We start from the raw sequence: 22330 nt of genomic DNA on the forward strand, positions 1-22330 counted from the left end.
GAAAGTCTGTGGCACAGCAAAGTACTAGTGACTTATAAAGTGTTAAACTATTACTGTCTTAAAGCCAGGATACTGTACACCATCAGTACAGACATCCACTCAAGCAGGCAAACATTTTTCAAAAATAGTCACCTGTAACACTATCATATATTGATAATTTCTCTAAAGGATTACAGAGAAAAACTTCAGTCTCATCTGTACTGCCTAAATAGCAATTATACACTGCCCTATGGCACAGGTAACTATAATAAAAGTAGCTGTAGGTCAAACAGCAGCAATGACTCAGTAAAGGTAGCCTGCCTGGTCTTTATTCTCAGGGGAAGTGGGGGGGTTTACTGGTCAAGTACTTTATGACTCACAGTACAGTATATTAGAAATTTTCTATGTATTCTTTAGAATTGAGAGATTGCCCTTGTAGCTCAGTAGGTAGCTCTCCTGTTTCTGGCCTACGAGGTCATAGCTTTAAGTCCCTGCTGAGGAAACTTAACAAGCTCCATCTATAAATAGAATGCCATTAGATGCTGCTACTCTAGCTAGGGTGGTGGCCTTTAGATAAGAAATTTTTATGTTTTCATCTGTTCTGATAAGAAAAAGAAATTGGACATACAGAGGCTGCAGAGTGGGCTCCAAAATCCATTGTAACTTCAGTTAGCATGAGACTTGCAATTCTAGTATTTTCAAACTACAGTAAAGGGCTAGAGAAGAATGCAAGAACAATAATTTTCTTCTCAATGAACGTAAGTAATTAACTGAAACTATAGATTTTTACAACATTTGAGTCCTCCCAGATACTGTACAATCAAAATTCTACTTGTGACCTCAAGAGGCAGGCCTCAATGTAAAACAAACTCTGGAGGCTTTTGATTAGTAACAAAAACGTTTAAACATTCACAGCTCTCATCTTACTCTTTCTGAAGAAATATATCCTTGAGAAATATTTATTTAATTACTGGGGATTAAAATGTTACCACTCTGCTATGTATAAATTTTTGCTCCTCATACTCATGTATTTGGGAGGCTCATTCAGCTTTCAGAATAACAATTACTTGTGATAAACATAAGAGTAAAGCCTATTTAAATCGTCATCTGAGTTTATTTGTGCTTTCAACTGTAGTTACCTGGTGTTAGAGGAATATGGATTAAAGCTCAGGTATCACTTTCACTCAGCCTAGCGATGCAATTTACTGTTCAATACAGACAAAGGCTAACTCACTGGAGTGCTGACAATTTTCCAGTACCTTTTCCACAATCTGCACCCACATGCCCACAAAACCAAATTCATGCCTCTGTGGGAGACAAAGCTGCAATCAGCATACTGCAAACAGTTCTGAGGTACAAACCCATAAGTTTTTTTTTCATATAAACACAGCAAAAGGAAAGAAACACCAGCTCCAAAAACAGGAGATGAGGGTGATTTTACAGTGTCACTTCCTGGACCTCAGAAACACTAATATTATGCCTGGTCTTACCCCTAATCTACTCCTAATTTCACTTACATTCACTGTCTCTGCTGCTGGATGCTGCACAAACACTTACTCCAAGACTATGTGGTTACTTCTCAAGAAGCTTCTTTGAATAGATTTTTACATGAACGTTTCTTCTCTCTACCAATGCTTTTTCTAGCAAAAAGACAGTTGTGATCCAACCTTGGACACAGAAGGGGAAAAAAAAAACAAAACCCACACACACAAAAAAATCCAACAGCAGTAGCTCTCATACATGGCTCGTACATTATACTAACGATGACTGCACGTTTCCCTACAACAAATCTCCTGTCAAGGCAATACTTCTCAAAAATCGGTCTTCCATGACACATCGTATCTTCCAATCCCTTTTTTATTGGGTATTTTGTGGGGTTTTGTGTTGGGTTTTTTTGTTTGTTTTTTGTTTGTTTGTTTGGGTTTTTTTTTTGCCTCAAACTGACTTCCATGCCCAGAAGGAAAAAAAAAACCTAAAAAAAAAAAAGCTTTATTCAAATGTGATTCCTTTTGTCCACTTCATGTTATTTAAAAGGAGGAGGAAGACTGGTATGCATACAGAATTCCTCTATACAACATTGCTTTTTGCTTCAGAACTTAACTCCATCTGTTTCCAGAAGGCACCTTTCCCAGTCTTGTTCATTACCACATGGAACGTGGTACAGTACCAAGAGAGCTGCAAAGGCCTGGTTAGATTCAGGTAGCGGTTGTTACACGTGCATATTCTGCTTCTGCTTGCAAGTACAAAACTGCTGTAAGGAACAGAGGAGAAATGAAGTACTGCTTCTGCTTGTATCACCTACACCAACAAAAGGTGTGAAGTAAAATAAAGCTAACCAGCCCGTGAAAAATCCTCCTCTCCCGCAACAAAAGCATTTTTCATGAGGAAAAAGTAACAAAAAGCAAATTTGTATGCATCTCCAGGAATATCTTTACTAGCCTCCCTTCCTTTTCAAAGTGGTGGGCTCAGTATCTGAATCCTGAGAAGTAAAAGTCAAAGACAGATAACACACGGCCTAAGATGAATTACCCCTTGGGGTTTTTTTTTGTGACTTGATATTCTGAAATTGCAACATACAATGCAAAAATTGTCTTGATAATAAAAATTATTTCAGTTTTGGTGATAATTTCACTAAAAGAGCTAGAGGAATGTCATTTTCACAACTTCGTGATCAAAAAGATCTGCTATGCAAAGCCTTACCCTGAATCAAAACATTTTACAGTATTAAAAAAAAAAAAAAAAACCCACAAAAAAAACAACACCCAAATAAATCAAAACAACCACCACATCACAAAAGAAAATAAAACAAAAAATCCCACCAAGCACACTAGTTAATACAATAAAATGTTTCACATGGCTGCAACTGACACTTTAATTTGCAAGCTTTCACAATTGTTTAAATACAGAGAAGTCACTGAAAGCTAATTGAAAGCTTAGCTGAACTGTGAGCTACTCCAAATATTTTATTAAACATTGATTCAGTTACTCCAACAACAAACAAGGAAGATAAAATCTCAACAAGAACTATTATCTACTCAATAGCATACAGAAATACATCTTGATTGTATAACACTAATTAAAGTTTAATAACTGCAAACTACTTTTAAACTTTGGTAGCTTAGCAGTGAAAGGTTTGTATTTGTAAATAAGGAACCCTAACCTTTTTAACAGGTGGCAATTATGTTTAGTAACATAAAACAAAAGCAAAGCATCTTCAAAAAAGTCAGCCTCGTTTATACCATTTCAAGGTGAATTTTGACACATTATAAAGATGAAAAAACAGCTTCAGATATTAGAAGTGACACAGCCAAGCTACGGCTGCGTAAACAGAGCCACTATGATTTGCAGTGGACAGAATACACATGCTGAAGGGATGAGATGCGACTCATACTTTGTTCAGTGAAATGCCAGTGCAGTGGAGTGTGGCTAAGTGATATCATCATATGCCTCCTCTCTGCAGCAGTCAGCTTTCAGGAGCAGAAATCAGCAGGTATGATTATTTCTTAGAAAACATGGAAAAAAAAAAAAAAAAACAACACATCATGCTTCAAGTATACAAAAGCTACAGAATTATTAGTGTCTTTGTAGAGAAAATACACACATTTTTATAGAAAGTCACCAAATGAAGTCAGAAGAGAGGATGTCTTATTCAGTCCAATAACTTTGTTATCACCACTCCAATTTTTACAAGCAAATAAAAATACTGGCAGCATTACTGCGAGTTCCCAATAACTCTCAGGACAATAAAAAATAAAGCCAAGTCATTTTGATTTTAAATGCTAAGCAAAAATCAGTACTAATATTGTCAAACTTAGTTTTGATTAGTATTTATCTCAAACAAGAAAAAAACTACACAACTCCTATGATTCATATCTATCCAAGTTTTAAATGATGGCAAATTCATTTAGAAGTTACCTAAAACCCTGAAGGAGGCAGAACCAGGGCGTGTACTAAACATTCCCAGTTATAACAGACAGCAGGGGATGTTCACCTAGCGTCATGGTTCTTTCACTCTTGTCACAAAGAACGACATTTCACAGATTATAAATTACCAAACTCACTGTCCTGCCCCTAAAAGGCAGCTCCTCTGCTGTAGAGTCAGAGCACTTCAGGCAAAAGAGCAAAGCAGGAGCTCCCCAGTCCTACCTGCCTGCGCTCACACCAAGTCACTGCAGGCAGCTCACATGTTCCTCTGCAGGACTGAAAGACCAGGTGATGGCATGCAGGTGAGCTCTTAAATTCTTCCACAAAAGCCAATGTTGCCCACCCTACTTCAAACACTGGGCAAACCCCAAGGTTTTTTTATTTATTAAAAAGGAGCATTTGAAAGCAAAGTACTTTTCCAGACAAATTTCCTTCCAATTTCTGTAACTTTGAAGATAAAGACTGGATTTCATTAAAGAAACTAAAAATAAGATAAAAATATGGAACATATGTTCTAGAAAAATAAAAGACTACAGGATATCAGTGGGAAGAGCAACTCAAGAATATGAAGGCCTGTCTGTTTAGCATCCAGTACATTCAAGAATTCAGCAGAGCTGTAGCAGGGACTAAATACTGACATCTACCATTTTCTTCACAGAAGCACTATTTAAGAGTAATTTGCAAATTTACACTTGTAACAATGTTGCCTTTTTTAGTCCACCTTACAAAGACAGTAATTTTCTACAAGTACTTGTGACTGATCTGCCATAAAAGTTGAAAGGTGGTTAAAGCCGTGCAACTTGTGAAGAAACGCTATTACAATCTTCAAACAGCCTGCCTTCTGCCACCACAAAAACATTGCTGCCTCAGGTAAAATCGTTATACACCTGAGAAACGGAAGATTGAACTGTCAGAAATGTTTCAAATTAAACAGTGAAATTCAGAACACGAACAAAGCTGTAACTACTTTAAACCATGTGTCAGGTTACTATGGTACTAATGCTATAGACGCCACTATCCAGGACAGAAAACAGTTTTAGAATTAAACTCCCCATTCACTCAATGAGTAAGCAAGTATACCTGTCTGAGGTTTTCATAATTGGATTCGGCCAAAAAGAAAAAAATACACCTGTGAGAAACTGAAACAACCTTTGGATTTTTAAAGTGTGTTGAGATTAAATGGTTTATTTAAAATATCAGTAAATCATTTTCAGTTTGTGCACTTTAATAGAAAAAATCTATAGGAAGTATCAAAACCCAAGAACGTATTGCTCTATTCTGTAGAGGAAAACTTATGCACCTTGTTTGCTGAGCTAAGGGAATCTACTTCATACTGTTACTAACCATGTACAAAAATACAGTGGTGCTCAACAAAACCTTATCTCTCCTTTTACTTGTCCTATTACCCTACCACGTGCTGTTCTCACACATGTTGCTGTTCCTTTAGAGATTTTCAAATATACCTTAGAAACAAAAACAATGTTTTCATTGATTTAATGAGCTTCAGTGCTCAAAGGTGAAAGTTTGTTCCAGATCAACTCAAAATCTTAGCAAAAACAAACGCTAAATGTTCATGCTTTGAAAAAGCATGATCCCTAGGTCACCTCCTAGTGTATCTGTTCTTAAGAACATTTTATCATCCCCATCTTCAGCAACATCTCCTTTCCAGCTTGCTGGCATACGGAGCCTCACCTTCCAGTCCACCGCCTGTTCCACTTTAATAAGAACAAGCTGTCTGGGTTTCTTTTTAAGTCTGGTGTTACGCGACTGCAGAGATCCAGCACCTACCTGCCAGGCTGAAAACTGACAGCCGATCTCAGGGAACCAGTTCCTAAAGATACACAGTCCATTAACAACTGCGACCAAACCCTGGTAAAGGACAAAGAAGCTTCATCCTCTCAGGATCTAGAAAGTTTAAGAATTTATGGAAACAGTTGAGGTAGTTTTTATAACCTGATAGAAACAGTGCAAACTATAGGAATGCCACAGACTCAGAAAAAGGCATCTTTTAGATTGGAAATAATTCTGACAGGTCGGTGAGTGCGTGTAAAAACATTAGAGCATATTAACATGTTTATACATTTTTATAATTTGGAATGGTATGTTGAAAACTTCTATGAGTTACAAGTTTTAACTAGAGTTTGTGCTGTGTAACCAATAGGGCTTTTTTTTTTTATTTACGAGAGGGCTATTACTAGCTTTTAGTGACAAATCTTCATTTTTACAGTACTATGGGGAAAGGAAAGTAGAAATAATATGCACTTTGCAGGGGAGAAAAAAAAACAGTCTTACATCTCAACCATAAAATTTTGCATTAGTTTTTTATTATCATTATTATCCCTAAGTAATATTTTGAAAGATCTTTGGGTTTATTGGGCAATCAACACACAGAATTTCTACTTCAGTTCATCACTAGCTTGCATTCTAGCTAAAACATCTAGCAAGAGCAGCATAAGAGGCTGAGTTAAGATTTTAAAAAGAAAAAGGAAAAAGTGCTATTTTAAAAGTTATTCCATTATCTTTTTTGCCCCGAAGAAAAACAGCAACCATTGCACAACCATTAGGTTTAAGAATCCTTGAAAGAAACTGAAACATATACAAAGTAACTGCAAGACTAGATTAGAAGAAATAGATGTTACTACAAGGTAAGTACCCAAATGGTTTTAAAATCCACAACAATAGTCCCATTCCTCTTTCTGTCCCCAAAGAAAAATGCAAATGCTGTTAATCCTTACAACAGTTACCTGAAACAAATGCTTCGAATTATTTAATATACAGATTAAAAAGCATCTTCTCCACTGACTATGACACCAGTCTGTTCCTTAACAAGCTTTTACGGTACACGTATTAAAACAGAGCAAGTATAAGGAGTTTATCACTCGTTCTTCAGTTGACACCAGGCAAAAGAGTAATTACAATCCCAGGATAGCAACGGACTTGAGGAAATTGATCCCTGCTTTTTTCTAAGGATACTGTAGTAATGGTTCTTGGCCAGTTACAAATATTTAAAATATACCAATGTATTAGTACAGCCTTCACATATTAAACTAGTTCCTAAAACGATGCACAAGTTCAAAAGACCTACTTCACTCTACCCAGTAAGGATATGGCCTTGCCTTTTCACAATGTCCGAGTTTTAAATACTATTCACTGCTTAGCTACGACCAATAGCCCATAGCTTTCTATTCTGCATCAAATGACTTTAACAGAAAATAGTAGTAGTAGATATAAAATACAAATAAAACTGAGTTTTCAAAGGAGACGTAATGCTACACACACACACACAGTTATAGATGGCTTCAAGGTACTAGAAGACCTTAAAAAAAGGCCAGTATACCCAAAAGAATGTCCTGTTTTTCAACAGTATAAGCCTAAAAACATAACACCTTTACCCACAAAGTTTGTCTTACTTGATTGAAAACAAAGTATCAGCCTTCTGCACCAAATCACTGTCTAGGCATTCTTGATGCATAATAAACTGTATTTGACTAAGGTAGCACACTTACCTATTCACCAAGCATCCAGACAGTAGAGGCATACCAGTTCACTGCTCTGTATAAATATCCTTCAAAACGCAATCTCATGGGAAAAGGGGTTCTAAGCATCTAAATCAGTACCATAATATAGTAACTCTCCATGCTTTTGGGTTTTGTTTTAGAAACACCTTGCCCACAAAAAACATTTTGTTCCCATCACCAACTAAAAAATATTTCTTTTTTTTTAATTTTGTTCTATTGTTTCATCACTCACTGTGTAAGAATGGCCAACCAAAAGACAACAATAAAGGTGTCCAGCTTCCTCAAATCTACACAAACATTATTAAGCTCAATCTTTTCAGATCAGAAGCCTTTTCAAGACCCAAAACCAACATATGCTTTCAACAAGCTTTTAAGTGCCAAGTTTGTAAGTGCTGTTAACAAGACTCTGAAGGTCAGTTCTGTGTTGTGCTAAGAGGTGACGAAAGAGAGAATTAAAGCCCTTGGTCAAACTGAGAAATATTCAGAATTCACAGGGAGGCAGGGGCAAGTGTGTTCAAGACAATATAAGTCACACAGAAATCAGGAAAAGGGAAAGAAGTGAGGCTTGCCCTGTGAGGAACAAAATCCCAGAGTCTGCTACTAACTCCAGATTTTCATTTTCTACTTCCATTTCAGCTTTCTACTATCACATTCCATTCCTCCTCCTTTATAAAATTAAACAAATCAACTGCCATGCAACTGCTGGCAAAAGAAAACAACAAACCATCACTGCAAGCTTCCAAAAACTCAGTTCCTTCTTAAGTCTTCAGCACAACGCCAATGAAGACAGACATACTCGTTATGTAGCAGAGGATGAGGATTTTCTTGGTTGGAAAACCCCAAAACCTGATGACTGAGTGGAATGGTAGAAGTTAAAATCATCATGGCTACTTGTTCCACAGTTCTTAATCAGAGTACAATGCTGTCCTTAAGCTATAGCAAGAACATACAAATAAGTTTACGTACGCATCAGATGAAAGATCCCATCACAGGCATTAATGTGAGACAAGAAGGAATTTCCTAAGCCTTGGCCAGTGTGCGCTCCTTTCACAAGGCCAGCAATATCCACCACATTCAGAAAGGCTGGAATTTTGCTGAAATACAAAAGTTAGAAGTTTTATTACTGAAACATATTAGGCAAAACTTTTGTCGCAGAAATCAATTCAGAACATGAAAATTCAACATTTTGTTTTTTCTAGAAGTTGTTATACAGTAGCTTTCTTCCTTATTTAACGTGCACTGTATAGAACACAAGCTTCCCCCACCCCACGTGAAACATCAACCATTCTTTAACTTCTCTGTCATAATTCATGTAAAATGAGGTAAACTAGTTTCTACAGTGTGGAATCATACTGACAACTATACAAATAATCAACCAGGACTAGAACCCCGAGGCATGAAGTCAGTCATCTGTAACGAACAGTTTTCATATTACCAAAGGGATAAGACACAAACGGCCATCACACTCTGCTATCGCACACCTCTAAGGTTACCATTTAGTTCAGGAAGTTAAGCAACTCTCAGAAGACAAGGGCATTTTTTTTTTTTAAACATAGTGGTGATTAAAACTAGCAGTGATCAGGGTTATGCAAACAATTTGAAAGAGCAGAACACAAATTAAGATGAAGTCTGGCATTATAATGGAAACAGCTGTGATGTTTTCCACCATAGTTAACAACAACAGGTTAGCAGACATGTCTATATGATACTTTGCATAGCAACAACAGAACAGTCATGACATTCAAATTAGCTTACAAAAAATGGAAAAAAAGCTTTTTGAGCTATGGGAAATGCATATGGCAATTTATAAACTGTAAGCCTTTTGTCTTCTGCAGATTCTCAAGTTGTTTTAAAATTAACACATAACTTAATGGGCATTAACCTTTTCAGGTATATTCTAAATCATATTACTTCTCAAAATCCAGCTGAGTCAGAAAAAAATAACCAACAACTAAAACTTTCTGATAGGGTGTTGACTAAAAACACATTCATATGGTCTATGCAAATGACAATACCATCATACACAGTGGCATAGACAGAATCATACTGAAATGCTGCAAATTCCTAACTTGCAAAAGGCCAGAAACTGCACACCATAGTCATCAAAATCTCTAACTTGATGGCTTCAAACTAAGTAACTGGAACACTATTTAATTTCCATCAAACACTTAAAATTATCACCATTACATTTTATCAGCACTACACTAAGAACAACAGTTCACTATTCTACTGACCGTAAGTATAATGGGAAACACTCAAATCCATTGCACAATGATGAGAAGGGTGTGACTTATACTATGAAGTCTACATGAGCATACAGCTCCAATTTGTAAAGCAGTGAAAAGCTCTCTTCTACAGTGAGCATTCTTCAACACGAGATTCAAATGGAAAGATATAAAGTCTGTGGTCTACCTTAAGACGTCTTTTCCAAAGACCTACCATTGCAGTGCTGCTCACAGATGGAAGCAACCACACAGGTGTCAATGAGCACTAGGGATGGCCCAGCCAGTGACCCCCTAGCCAACCCTATACAGAACCTTCTCTCACCAGCGTTTCACTTCTGAAGTCTTTGTTGTCCACAACCCAAACTGAGATTTATCTTTATTAGTGCAACAGCTTGCTGATAAACGTTACTTAAACTGAGGTACACAATATGTTAACTTTTAGCTTTAAACTTCACCAGGTCCATGAAAAGAAGGGCCCATCCTTGGGAAGACAGATCATGTGTGCTGCAAGTTAAAGCTGCTGAATGCAGTAGAAAGAACACAAATGTAACTACATTCTGAAGCAAACAAACTTTGAAAATGTCAAATTTTTGTGCCCCTAGTTTTCTTAGCACACAATCTTTTTTTAACTACCAGTACACAAATTCAAATGGAAACAGCAAATCCTTAAGTTTAACACACTACCAAGAGTAATGCACGTTCTGAAGACAGAAACCTGTAACTCCATAAATGCATTAACCCAATAACTCTTTTTGCCTGACAGAACTGCAGAGCTAATACCTACCTCAGCAGCAACTTCCCAGTCAGAATTGTTATAATTCCTTCCTTTTTGACACATAACTAAGTCAACAGCAAGGCAGAAAAGTGCCACTCTTTAAAGCACTTCTCCATTGTAATTTTAAGTTGTGTTTTAAGAAAAACAAAGGTGCTGTCAGAAATGCTCTCCTTCTATGCCCTCCCCTCTCATCATTCTGGTAGGATTAACTTCCGGGCCAGCCAGAAGAATTCACACTTTCACCACAAAGATGCCACATTACAGCAAGACAGATACCTTCATATGCAGATAGACCACTCTGTCACTAGAATCAACCTCATTTGCTCGACAATGGAAAGAGAACCTCAGCACATTTCTTTCACAATTGACTAATACTAGCAAGAGACCTTTGAAGACGAGTATCCCTTCCAGGATGTTTTCTCACCTTCACCTTGGGTACCGCAAAGCTAACATTCCAAGCAAAATAAAACCATCCCCATTCTTAGCAGTCCCTTTCCTAAGCTTAAGTATCTACTTTATCATAGAAAAATTAATACAGAACAAAGCAGGAAAAGGCACAAACTAGTCACACTTGCCTATGCTCTGAAGGACAAAGAGTAAACATTATGAAACTAAACAAACATAAAACATCGCAAAGAATCGCAGAAAAGTACCACATATCTCAAGTGTGTTTTAGTTTTTAAATGTAGAAGACTTAACTGGATTGTTCTTTTTTTTTTCCCTCACCCCTAAACAGATTGATTTCCATTTCTTAAGATTCGTTAGTCAGCATTAGCATAATGTCACTGAGCCTCAAATGATCATCAGGAACAGGTGGCATCAACTGATCATCTGTACATACCCGTGCAACCTCAATCTACCATAAAGCACGTCACAGGAATTTACAACATGAAACAGATTACTGAATCCAGAATCATCTCTCTATTTTAAGTCTAGGTATAATCCTTCAGCAAGGATTTTTTTACCTCACTTAGAAATACAGCAACAGTGGTTTTGTGTCAGTGTAACACCTTCACTGTCTGAGCTACTGTGCAAAGAGCCCAAGACTCACTGGGCCAAAGAAAGTACAGCTTTGTAGTCCAGTGGTTAGGGTGTTTATCCAGGAATAAAAGACTTATGCACCATAGGGTTATGCACTTTGCAGGGGAGGCGGACAACTTTGTTTCAAACTTCTGTCTAAAACAGTTATTTAAACAGGTAAGAGCAGTTTCTTTGTCTGACCTGTTCAGTACAGTAGTACTGAATGGTGCAATGCAACTAGTTACCTTTTTTTCTTTTAAAATGCACATACATACAGTACCTGCAATGTGTTGTGCATATATTCTTTTTCCAAAATTTGAGGGGAAGAGGCACAGATTTATTTCTCAAGTTTCCACAAGTAATTGTTTAGTTGAGAAATCTCACAGACAGCATACACCTGAAGCTTTGACCTAGACTGAAATATCATAACCAAAATGCTGTTTCTCTCACTGGGTTTTTTTTTTCTTCTAGGTTTCCACAATCTCTATCCTCCTGAAAACAATACCCCATAACTTCTCTACAGCGTTTACTACAGTTTACTGAAATCTCACATTCACCAGGAGACCCTGAAAAGCCACATGAAAGCTTCAACTAAGTTCAAAATGCAGCAATTTTCCAGTAAGCCTGGTTGATAATTCTTGTAACACACTCAGTTCTTAATAACTTCTTTAATAGTTCAAGGAATTTCTCTCAACTCAAACCCTACCTGATCCTAGGTCCCACATACCAAAATGGAGATTCTTCAGTGTTAGGGTAAAATGTCCAGCTCTTCGGTAAAGCCAAACACACTACTCATCTCCTAGTTCCAGCACCGGCTCTTCTGCCTTTAAAAGCTATTATTTGATATCTGTAAAAAAAGGGAAACTTCTTCCTTCCTGAAAATTCATATAAAACTTAAGTAGGAGTCACCCGCTAAGAGTTTACAAACAACTTGAAGGAAAAGTAGCAACATGGAAGGAGAACATCTATATTGTGACAACTTCTTCGGAAGCCACTCAGTCTGTCCTCACCATTATTTTCAGCTCATTTCCCAACAAAAAAGAGCAGTTCACAGTCCCTCTCTCTTCCAGGAGACATATTTGCAACAAGACATATTTCCCAATTTTTAGCTATTTTCTGTAAAAAATGGGATTCTCTTACAGATGCTGATATGCTGGAGTTAAATGCAGCTAAGCTGTTCGTGTTTCACTCTGGAATTATAGGCGGTTCTCATTTACATAAATGCTCTTTTTAAAACGAGAGTAAGTCCCACATGATGTAATTTTAAAAGTCCCACTGATGATGTGGTTTCTAAGCGGCATTTTCCACCAACTGATTACATAATTTTAACTTCAAAACTTTATCAAGAATCTGAGTATGCTATCCTACAATAGCTCAAGAGAACTTTTATTTAATATTACACAGGACTTTCATGACCTAGATAACAATGGAAGTCACTCAGATTAAGTTCAGTAACCATTGCTTGAGCATTAAAGATCTGAATGCACAAATTTTAACATCTACAATGCAACAGAACAAACCAAAGCAAGCTGCTGACAAAGACGGAGATTATGAAGTACACTGGACAGCGCTAGAGCTGAAGAGGAGCAGTTGCACTTTAGGTATTATTCTCCTGCAAGATAATCAGGATTGCTTTAAAAGTGAAGTTTCAAAAGGACATCCAAAATAGATTAAAAACAGTCTAAGTTAAACAGAAATATTTGTAGTTGCAATAAGCATTGTGTTTTGTGAATACATCTGTGCAAAACAACATACCTGCTTACAGGCGCAAACAAACAAGGAATTAAATCAATACTGATAACTTGAGAAAGGGTGAAACAAACTACTTACATTCTACTCATTCCTGCTTATAATCTCATTTGATTTTAACCAGAGGAGGAAGCAGAAATATAGACATTAAAGTAACTTTTTTTACTGATGTTTTCATACAGGTTGATTACTATCAGTTGATATAGTCCTTCAGTTTTAACTATTTACAGTTAAAACATAGCTTAGGCTTACATTAGTTCTATCTGAGTATTTTTTCTAGTTAATCATATAAAGTAAAGACAAAGGAATGCAAATAATTGCAGTGAAAAGATTATTTGGGGCACAAAATTTTAAAAAAGGAGGAAATAGCAGTTTCCTCCATCTCCTCACTCAAAATCATTTTGAGGCTTGACTCAAATGTCACTTCTGAGGTCCACCTCCTGGCCAGGCACAGCACGCTACAGCTGCGGTAGCAGGCAGGACCGTAATGGCTAAGCCTGGTGGGTATATATCCTCAGAGGCTTTCGGGGTATTTGTGACTTATGACATAAATCACTTGTCCAAATGAAATCAGTTCTACATACTTAGACCAAAAAACACGTTTAGGCTTAAAGTGATTAAGGAGCAACTTAATTAAATTTAGAACAAAAAATGAACAAGAATAGCTTTATTAAAGCTTTTATGAAGTTACTAAAATTTCTTTAGTTGTGCTTCAACACACACAGTTCTTTTCTTCTTTAAGAAACCCATCACTTCTAAACACAAAACATCTGTTAACTGCAGTTAACAGATCAACTGTTCCTGACTTCCAAGTCCAAATTTTCAAGGCAGGAGCTACCTGCTGAGATGAAGAATAACATCTATTTCCTATTTCAGAACTGGTAGATCTCATCCTCTGCTACCTGGTTAAGATTCACAAACTTGGGGCGGGGGGGGGGGGGGGCGCGGCAGGACATACACAAAGAAAATCCCCCAAAAAACCTAACCATTTTCTGCTTTAGTTCCTGCTGAAGTGAATCAGTCCAAATAAAAGGTTCTCTTTCCAACTGCTAAACTGGAACTAATTCAACCACTAGTCTGTCAAACCTTGCCTGAAAGTACCCATGTTAAAGGAACAGGGGTAGGAGGACAACAAAAAAGCCAACAGTGTTTCCTTTCTGGAAAAGCTACATATTGGCACAGTGTAACAAATATGTTTTCACTAAATATTGTATAAAATTTAAAACAAACAAGTAGTTTAAATATATTAAGTTAGTAACAGAATATAAACTAAGATCTTAAAATAACACGCATTCAGAAGTATTTTTAATATATTAAAGTTTTTTTTGTTTTTTTTTTAATATCCACAATTCCCTTCACACCAGAAACCAGGCAACAGGTAACATCAGAGCTCAAGGAAGTTTGTTCATCTAATCCATTTGGCAGCAACACATACTGGAAGTTCTCAGAGCCCACTTTCTGTGTACAGTCTATATCACTGAACTTATTTATTATAAACAGTCCTATACATCATCCACTGCTGCAAAAAGAAAAAAGCACAGATTCTAAGTTCTGGCAGCATACGTTAATCTATTAAGTACAGATTAACCTTTACATAATAAGTCTCCAAATTGTTGCCTACATGATTTAATTTACAAACATTTACATTTCCAATTAAGCAATACCAGTCAGCTTTCAGCATGGGCTAGGAAGTAACTGCACACCAGTCCCAATCAAGCTGATGCTTTCTTCTTCAGGAGACAAGAAGGTACCTTCAAGCAACAAATGGCACCTGAAGACCCTAACTCTTCCTCTGATGGAAGAACCGCAAATTCACTTGAGCAATATTCTCAGCAACAGAGTCCATCTCCCTGTAGCAGCAGCAATCTCAGCTCAGTGTGACAGAGAGCGACTGCCAGCCCATCCCAGTTCCAGTCTTCCCTTCCCTCGCCCACAGCACTCATGAAGAAGGCAAGATCACTTTGGCTTGTCATACATCATCCTAGTTAAGACAAAATCCACCCCCGCCCACCTCTCAACAATGACTGCAGTTATGTCATGACTAAGTGTAACATATGGGAAATGAAAACCTGAATGCTTTAGATTTTACAAGACAAAATCTTGAGGCTAGACAAGAGTCTAATTTAAAGAGAACTCAATGTTTATAAAACATTATGCATGCACAGATTGATTACGTCTACTAATCCAAACAAGTAGAAAATTAACACAGAACGTATTACATAAAGATGAAGAACAAAATCAAGGCTATACAAGAGAAATTAAAGAATTTAAATTACAATACAGTTGTATATCTTCACAACCATAGCTGCCTTTTCCTGAGTTCATCTCAGACAGAAAAACACAAACAGACCAAGTAGAGTTATCTCAGTCTACTGTGCTACTGAATCATCACGAGTTATCTCTGCTTTATTACTCTTATAGTGAAACACTGAAATCATATAAGCAGTGTAAGTGAACTCAGGAGTTGTAACTACCCACTAATCCACACATCCTTTGACTTTAAGTAAAAAATACTCCCTTTAAAAAAGTCAAAAGACCATTCAAATGAAAGCTGATTTACTATTTACACCCAGCTTATTATCCAATTCAGTATATTTACTTAAAACAGATTCAGTAAATACACTACTTTCATTAATATTTAAGGGTGATTTTTTTGCCCCTGAGAGAGAGTTGGCAAGTTGAAGAACACGCATACAGGTATTTACAATCTTAGCACTCCTTGTAAGGATAGATGGCCAAACGCAGGATGAAGGAAGAGGTAATAATCTCTTTGTTACTTCAACTATTAATTTAGAAGTAGCCAGTCACAGCTAAGTGAGAAGAAAGAGATCACTGATGTGGCCACAGCAGCAATAACACTACAATTGAGAACAAATTTGATAACAAAACTTAAAAGCCACACCACTATCTCTGCACAATCAACAGCCAGAAAGTTTTGTCTCTAATTCAGTAGAGCTTTGTTTTATGATCCATACAGTAACCGGTAGGCTTAACACCCACTTGAGAAAGAAAAACAAGGTAACATGTTATAACAATCCACCTAAACAAAACTACATATTAATGTATTTTTCCGTCCTTTAAAAGTGCACAGGAATTACAGACAGAAGCAACTTGTTTGGACCTGAAAATTAAGTTAAAAAATGGATTTTTGATCAGTGACTAATCAATCTTTCTTTATTTGTGGGCGTGACCTGGCTCTAAAACAGAGGCCCAGGTGTTGAATAAAAGCACAGTCGTGCATGCTGATTTGCCCTATGATTTATGTACACTCACTTTATTCAAGACACCTCTGCAAGTAACTGCAAATTGAAATGAACAAGTCAGGTGTCTCTTTCAGTTTCTGTTTTCTGAAAGCACTTTTGCTGTTCATGTAAAAATGCAGTTCCCACATTGAACACACAAAGCAGATTATGGAAACAGTCAATAGCAAAAACCATTGATGCGACAAAATTAATACACTTCTAGAATAAGGAAACAATTAGAAGAGACACATAGTAGGAATATCTCTGAATGGACCAGGTAACAAGTAGCAGAGCCTATAAAAAGGAGAAAAAGAGTCAGAGCAAAAAAGGCTTACTATCAAAAGACTGAGGATACAGGAACGTTGGTAAATATTTGTTTGGCGCCTACAGCATATTCAATATTCTGAACAACACAAAATACAGAACAGAAATTTTATAAATGAGCAACCTCATGACACATTAGATATCTCCACTACTGTTCATTTCCCAAATCTCTTCAGAAGATTCTCCAAGTCACCCGGGAGCCACTACCTTCAAATACAGGAATACCAAGCACCAAACGGTGCTGTGCAATGACTGGCAGCTCCTAGATTTCTCATTCTCATACCGCAAAGGTCGTAGTGGGTGGGAGGGGGAGGTATAATCCAGGTACATACACAACTTCACATTCTAAAGCAGATATCAGTAAAAACTTAATCAAAAGACATTATAGTTACATTAAACTTCTATGAAAACTTTGGGTTCAGTAACACTATTTCAACTGCTTAACTGAAGAAAAATATTAGGAATTTGAGTTACCTTGGAGGTTTGTGGTACTCGCACAGGAAGTCAAATCTGCCATCTGGCACAGGTACTCGACTCTCATTTGGATCAATAGTACAGAAAGGAAAGTTTTCTGCTGCCGCTTGACTCTTTGTTAACACATTGAAAAATGTGGATTTCCTATAAATGAAATACACGCATTCTTAAAGAAGTTCAAATTAGAAGGATTTAAAAGGGCTGGGTCTTATTCCAACCCAAAAGCAGTACTGAACTTTCCCTTTACTTCATGAACAGTGACCATTGCCCTGATTCTAGTACAACACACTCTCAAATACGCATAGGGTGTGTCCCATGGAAACCCAATGATGTTTACCTCTCTTCCCTGCCCTTGAAAACTCCCCTAAGGGGCTATATTGCACCCGTCAGCTAGCAAAGAAACTTTAAGTCAAAAGCAGAGCACAGCTTTAGTGGCTACTACTCATTTTCCTCAAGCACAAAGTGACAAACTGATAAGAATGCTTGAAACTTCTTCTGAGTGAATTAGTTCTGCCAAGACTCACCAGCTCTTTCTACAACTGTGTTGTTTCTTCAGATTTATTTACATATTAACAAATTTATTTACATTCTACAATTTCAGTATCTAAGCAATAAAAGTCAAAAATCAAAAAAAAAAAAAAAAGGCATAGAAAGCAAACCACATCAGTTAATCAATTACAGGTAATCTTCTGTGCATATAAAGATACAGTTCTACCTTACCAAACTTTTTCCATCCTTGTTAAATATCACTGGGGAAAAAAAAGCAAGGGGGGGGGGGGGGGGGGGGAAACATTTTCACTTGAACCAAGCAGCAGACTATTTTGTTAGATAGCATTTACTAAACAAAAAGAGAGTAATTCTTGAGTTATTGGTAAGATAAAGTTCTTAATCAACTCCTGAATCTTCTACCATAAATATTCCGTATTCACTAAACTTCTCAGCTACTGGAAGCTGCCCTGCATACAGCCAACATGCTCAAAAGTCAGTCACAATTTCATCTGAAAGTTACATCATAACATAACTACAAATGCTATTTTTCCAATTTGACATGCTTTATAATGTCCTGCCTACACCCTGAAAAAATAAATTATAATGAAAAGAAAGCAGTACTTATGACTCTGAGACATGCTCAAAGACTTGTACTCTAACTTCTTAAAGATGTCAAGTTTAAGAATGCTGAGAACTTCTTTTAGTAACTATGATACACAAGTTAGTACCAATAGTTTCACAGATATTCTCCAGGTAATTTGCCATCCTTTATGCGGGCTTTAAATACAGCTCCTTTGAGGAGCCATAAGAACTACAGATGAGAAGCCCGACAGAACAATTCATTTTCCTTCATGTCTCCCGAACTATAACTTACACAACTTCTTTTTTCCATTACAAACTCTGAAGAGGCTTCAAGAATGAAAGTCCTCTTCGCTGCTAATGACACTTACGATATCATTAACCCCTTCCTGCGCACACCAGCCTCTCAAAAAAGAAAAAAGGAATCTGCATGCACGTGCATGTGTGCATATGTGTTTGCATAAAAACGTGCATTAGACACAGACAACAGTGGAAGTTAGGAAATGCAAAAGATGTTGCATTTCATAGAACTCAGCAGTTGCTAAGACTTTTTTTTCTTTTAATTCTTCACTATTACCTTGTCCGGACTTGTACGTACCAGCCTTACGCTACCTGAGTGTTCTACGCCGCTCCACCTGTAAGCGGTTCCAGCGCAGTCTACCGCTGAGCAAAAGCACTTCGATCGTACCCCTCGGCTCGCACACGCGTCCCCAGGCGCCCACCTTCACCCGGAAACCCCGCCAGCTCGCTCCACCTGCGGCGGCGGCAAACCCGGGGCGAGCAGGCGGCCCCGGCCCGCGCTCCCCCGACCACCTACCCAACGTTCGGCAGCCCGACGATCCCGATCTTCAGGGACGTCCCAAACCTTCCGATGATGGGGTGCGATTTAACCCCGTCGCCTCCCTTTTTCGGGGGCATCTGAAAGCACAGAAGCAGGGGCAAGATGAAGGCCCCCCCTCGCCTCCGGGGCCTAGGAAAAGGCCGAGGGGAAGAAACACCCGCCCCGGGCGGCTCCTTCGCCGCACTCCCCTCCCCTCCCCAGCCCACCTCGGCAGGAGCAGGGACGCAAAGACCCGAAAGGAGAAGCAGGGAAGGGGCGGGCGGGCCCGGGCTCACCTCAGCCACCGGAGCCCGGAGAGGAAGAGGCGGCAGTGGCCCACCTCGCACGCGGACACGCCGGCGGAAGAGGCGGGGCCGGAGGCCGCCCATTGGCCGGGAGCGTCGCGAGGAGGGGGAAAGGGCGCCCCGGGAGGGCGGCGTTGGCGAGACGCCGGGGGGGGGGGGGAGCGGCTTCTGCGCGCCGCCGCGTCTCGCCAGCGCCGCCCTCCCGCCCTTTTCCGACCGGTTTCCGGAGTCGATCGTAGATTTGGGCCTACGCTGACAGTTCTCAGAATCGAGATTTTATTTAATTTTTTTTCCATTTGCTGTTTCAAACAAACAAATACACAATTTTAATAGGCATAATAGATTAATATGTTCTATAAAATACATAATTATTATATATACATTTGTATAATACAGTTAACCATCTGCAAGAGTCATTAAGATCACCAGCTCCCCTGCCTAGCATTGTTTCAATTATATAATTGGCACAGTAAAAAAAAAATTAAACAAATATGAGTCAGTAATGATTACATTATTGTGCATTATTGTCTGTGTTCTGTGTCTGTATCAGTTTTTTTCTTCTGCCGTAAATGTTCAGAAACTACCAAGAACGTAAATACTACCTTAGAGTTACACGCAGTTTGCTTTTGTGAGTGTTTAACAATATTCCAGCTGAAAAATAATTCCTTTTTCATCTAGCTTCGAAGTTCTGTTAAAAGAATTTGCCAAAAATAAATAAATAAGCCTTCAGCAAGGAAACAACAGTTCTCTCAGCCTGAATCAGCCCCGTCAAAATACGTGATGCTGTTATTTAGGACGTCCTTCTCTATAGGCTCTCTAGCCAACCTGAGCTCCAAAAGCTGTCCGAGATGATTATGGCTTGCAAGGAAACTGTGAACAAGAACCTGGACCCTCGTGGAAATAATAACATAAATCAAAGGGGAACATCAACGCACAAAGAGTAACGCTGTTCACTGCGAGTAGAGATGTGGGCTCAAGTTTACTGGTCTTCTGTTTCCCACCCCAACAATCCTGCACCAGAGCGGGAAGCTCTGGACAGGTGAAATCCCCACTGCCCAGAGCATCTGTATGCTTTTCGGATGCTAAGGCGCACTGGCGGCTGGGCACACTACTGGATTCTCTAGATTTATAAAGATGTTGTATGCTTAAGAGGGGCCCATTGTAAACACATTGGGATTTATTTATAACAACTCACATGGCAATTTAATAAATAACAAAGTAATCATCCTCTTGAGAGGATAGATCTGGGCATAAAATACAGATTTCAAGAAGAGGAGATTAACTATTTAGAATCCAGGAAAAATTAATTGTGGAATATTACAGAAGTCAGAGGAGGACTTTCAAAAAAATGTCAAGACATTTTCTTTAACTCAGATCCTGCTTCTCTGAACCATTAAAGGCAGACACCATCAAGTGTTTGCCTGCTAAGAAAATTGAAGGAGAGAAGGCAGTAAAAACTGTTCTTAGAGCATGTCCTATTTTAAGTTCATAAGATAAAATTCTCAAAACTTGAAAAATACCAGAGTGAAGGAGTCAAGGTGAGAGTATCATCAGATGATATATCATCTCTGTTATTGTAAAAGGAATATGATCTTGAATGTTTAAAAAAAACAAAAAAATTCTTTTTTTCTAAGAAAGGACACTTTTACTAAGCCTAATTTGGAATTACACATTTAAAATGTCTGTTATAACTTGTTTTTTCCAGTGACATGAGATTTCTGCAACAATATGGTTGAGATCTGTTCAGAGCTTTTCTCTTAGTACAGCGATAATCAATAACAGCCAGTTCTTGTTGGTAATGTGCTTATACGGTCTTTCTACTGTCTTAAAATCTAACACTATACATTCAGGAAGGGGGGGGGGTGGAATCAGCCGGCTAATTCAGATTAAAATATTGTTACTTAGCTGTTGAATGAAGCTAATGGGTTACTACAACAAACATTCATAAATACTGAAATTAACAAAAAATATTTGTAACTGCAGGGCAGCCCCTGCATCCTTCACATCCCTAAATAACAAGTTTCAGTAACTAAAATTAGTTTCCTTTTCAGGAACGGTCTTAGTTTTCCACCACTCTCAAGTTCAAGAGAGCTCACTCTTACCCATACTTGTCCTGTAAGCAGGGTTGTGCAAGACAATTGCACAGCCACAGTAAAGGATGGGTTTGCCTAGCTCTGTTAATAAGACCACAAACTTTCCGAAAGGCTACTTCTGGAGACCTTTTCCATTTATTAAATTTTCTCACCATCCTAACATTTTATCAGACAATTTTGTTGTCCATGTTTTTATCGCCAGCATAATAGCTCTCAGAAGATAGACTTTTTGACTGTCATGTTAAAATAAAAATATTTAAACTCTGATAAATAATTGTCTGTGACCAGAAAGTTGGTATTTATCTAGCACCCAGCTAAGTTTAACTTTTTTTTTTCTCTCACCAGTTCATAAGCACAATATGGGCATGAGCGGTTTGCAACATGAAGTAAAGGAGTGTCTGTCTGTATATAAATATAAATAGTAGAGCCTACAATAGGTATAATTCTCATTTTAGCTATCTGTGGAAACAGCTGAACTCTGGAAGAGAAATTGTTTTGTTCCTGTACTTCAATGTGTCTACACATGGTGCAAAAGTCAGTGCTGTGTGTGCAAAAATTCGCAAGTTGGATTGTAATTTTTTAGTTTATGCTCTTCGTACAACATACTGTAATAATGCTGGCCCCCCATTAATCTCTGTATCTAATTTACTGTTAGCATGGCCACTTCACAAAATACAGATACAGGACTTGAAGGCATTTGATTCCTTCAGCTAGAAATCGTCTCTTGGCAATGTAACACTTCACCTTACGTGCTTTTGATTTCACGTTGCTTTTGGAGTCATGGTTTGCCTTACTTGGGTGAACATTTCTATCC

General features: G+C 38.0%; 1 protein-coding gene across 1 annotated transcript in view; it reads right to left on the minus strand.

The window, feature by feature from the left end:
- The window catches only part of OLA1 (Obg like ATPase 1), a 98200-nt gene extending 78666 nt beyond the window's left edge, over window positions 1–19534 (minus strand). Inside the window, exons 1-4 of the mRNA XM_086751166.1 lie at window positions 19415–19534; window positions 19116–19216; window positions 17231–17374; window positions 8388–8515 (exon numbers count right to left, since the gene is read on the minus strand). Of these exons, the coding sequence (XP_086607292.1) occupies window positions 8388–8515; window positions 17231–17374; window positions 19116–19216; window positions 19415–19507 (466 nt within the window). The 5' untranslated portion in view covers window positions 19508–19534. The remainder of the gene's footprint in view (window positions 1–8387; window positions 8516–17230; window positions 17375–19115; window positions 19217–19414) is intronic.
- Window positions 19535–22330: the final 2796 nt, after the last annotated feature.

The sequence above is a fragment of the Chlamydotis macqueenii genome, chromosome 6 (assembly GCF_036417535.1).
Source record: "Chlamydotis macqueenii isolate bChlMac1 chromosome 6, bChlMac1.mat, whole genome shotgun sequence".
Classification (NCBI taxonomy): Eukaryota; Metazoa; Chordata; class Aves; order Otidiformes; family Otididae; genus Chlamydotis; species Chlamydotis macqueenii.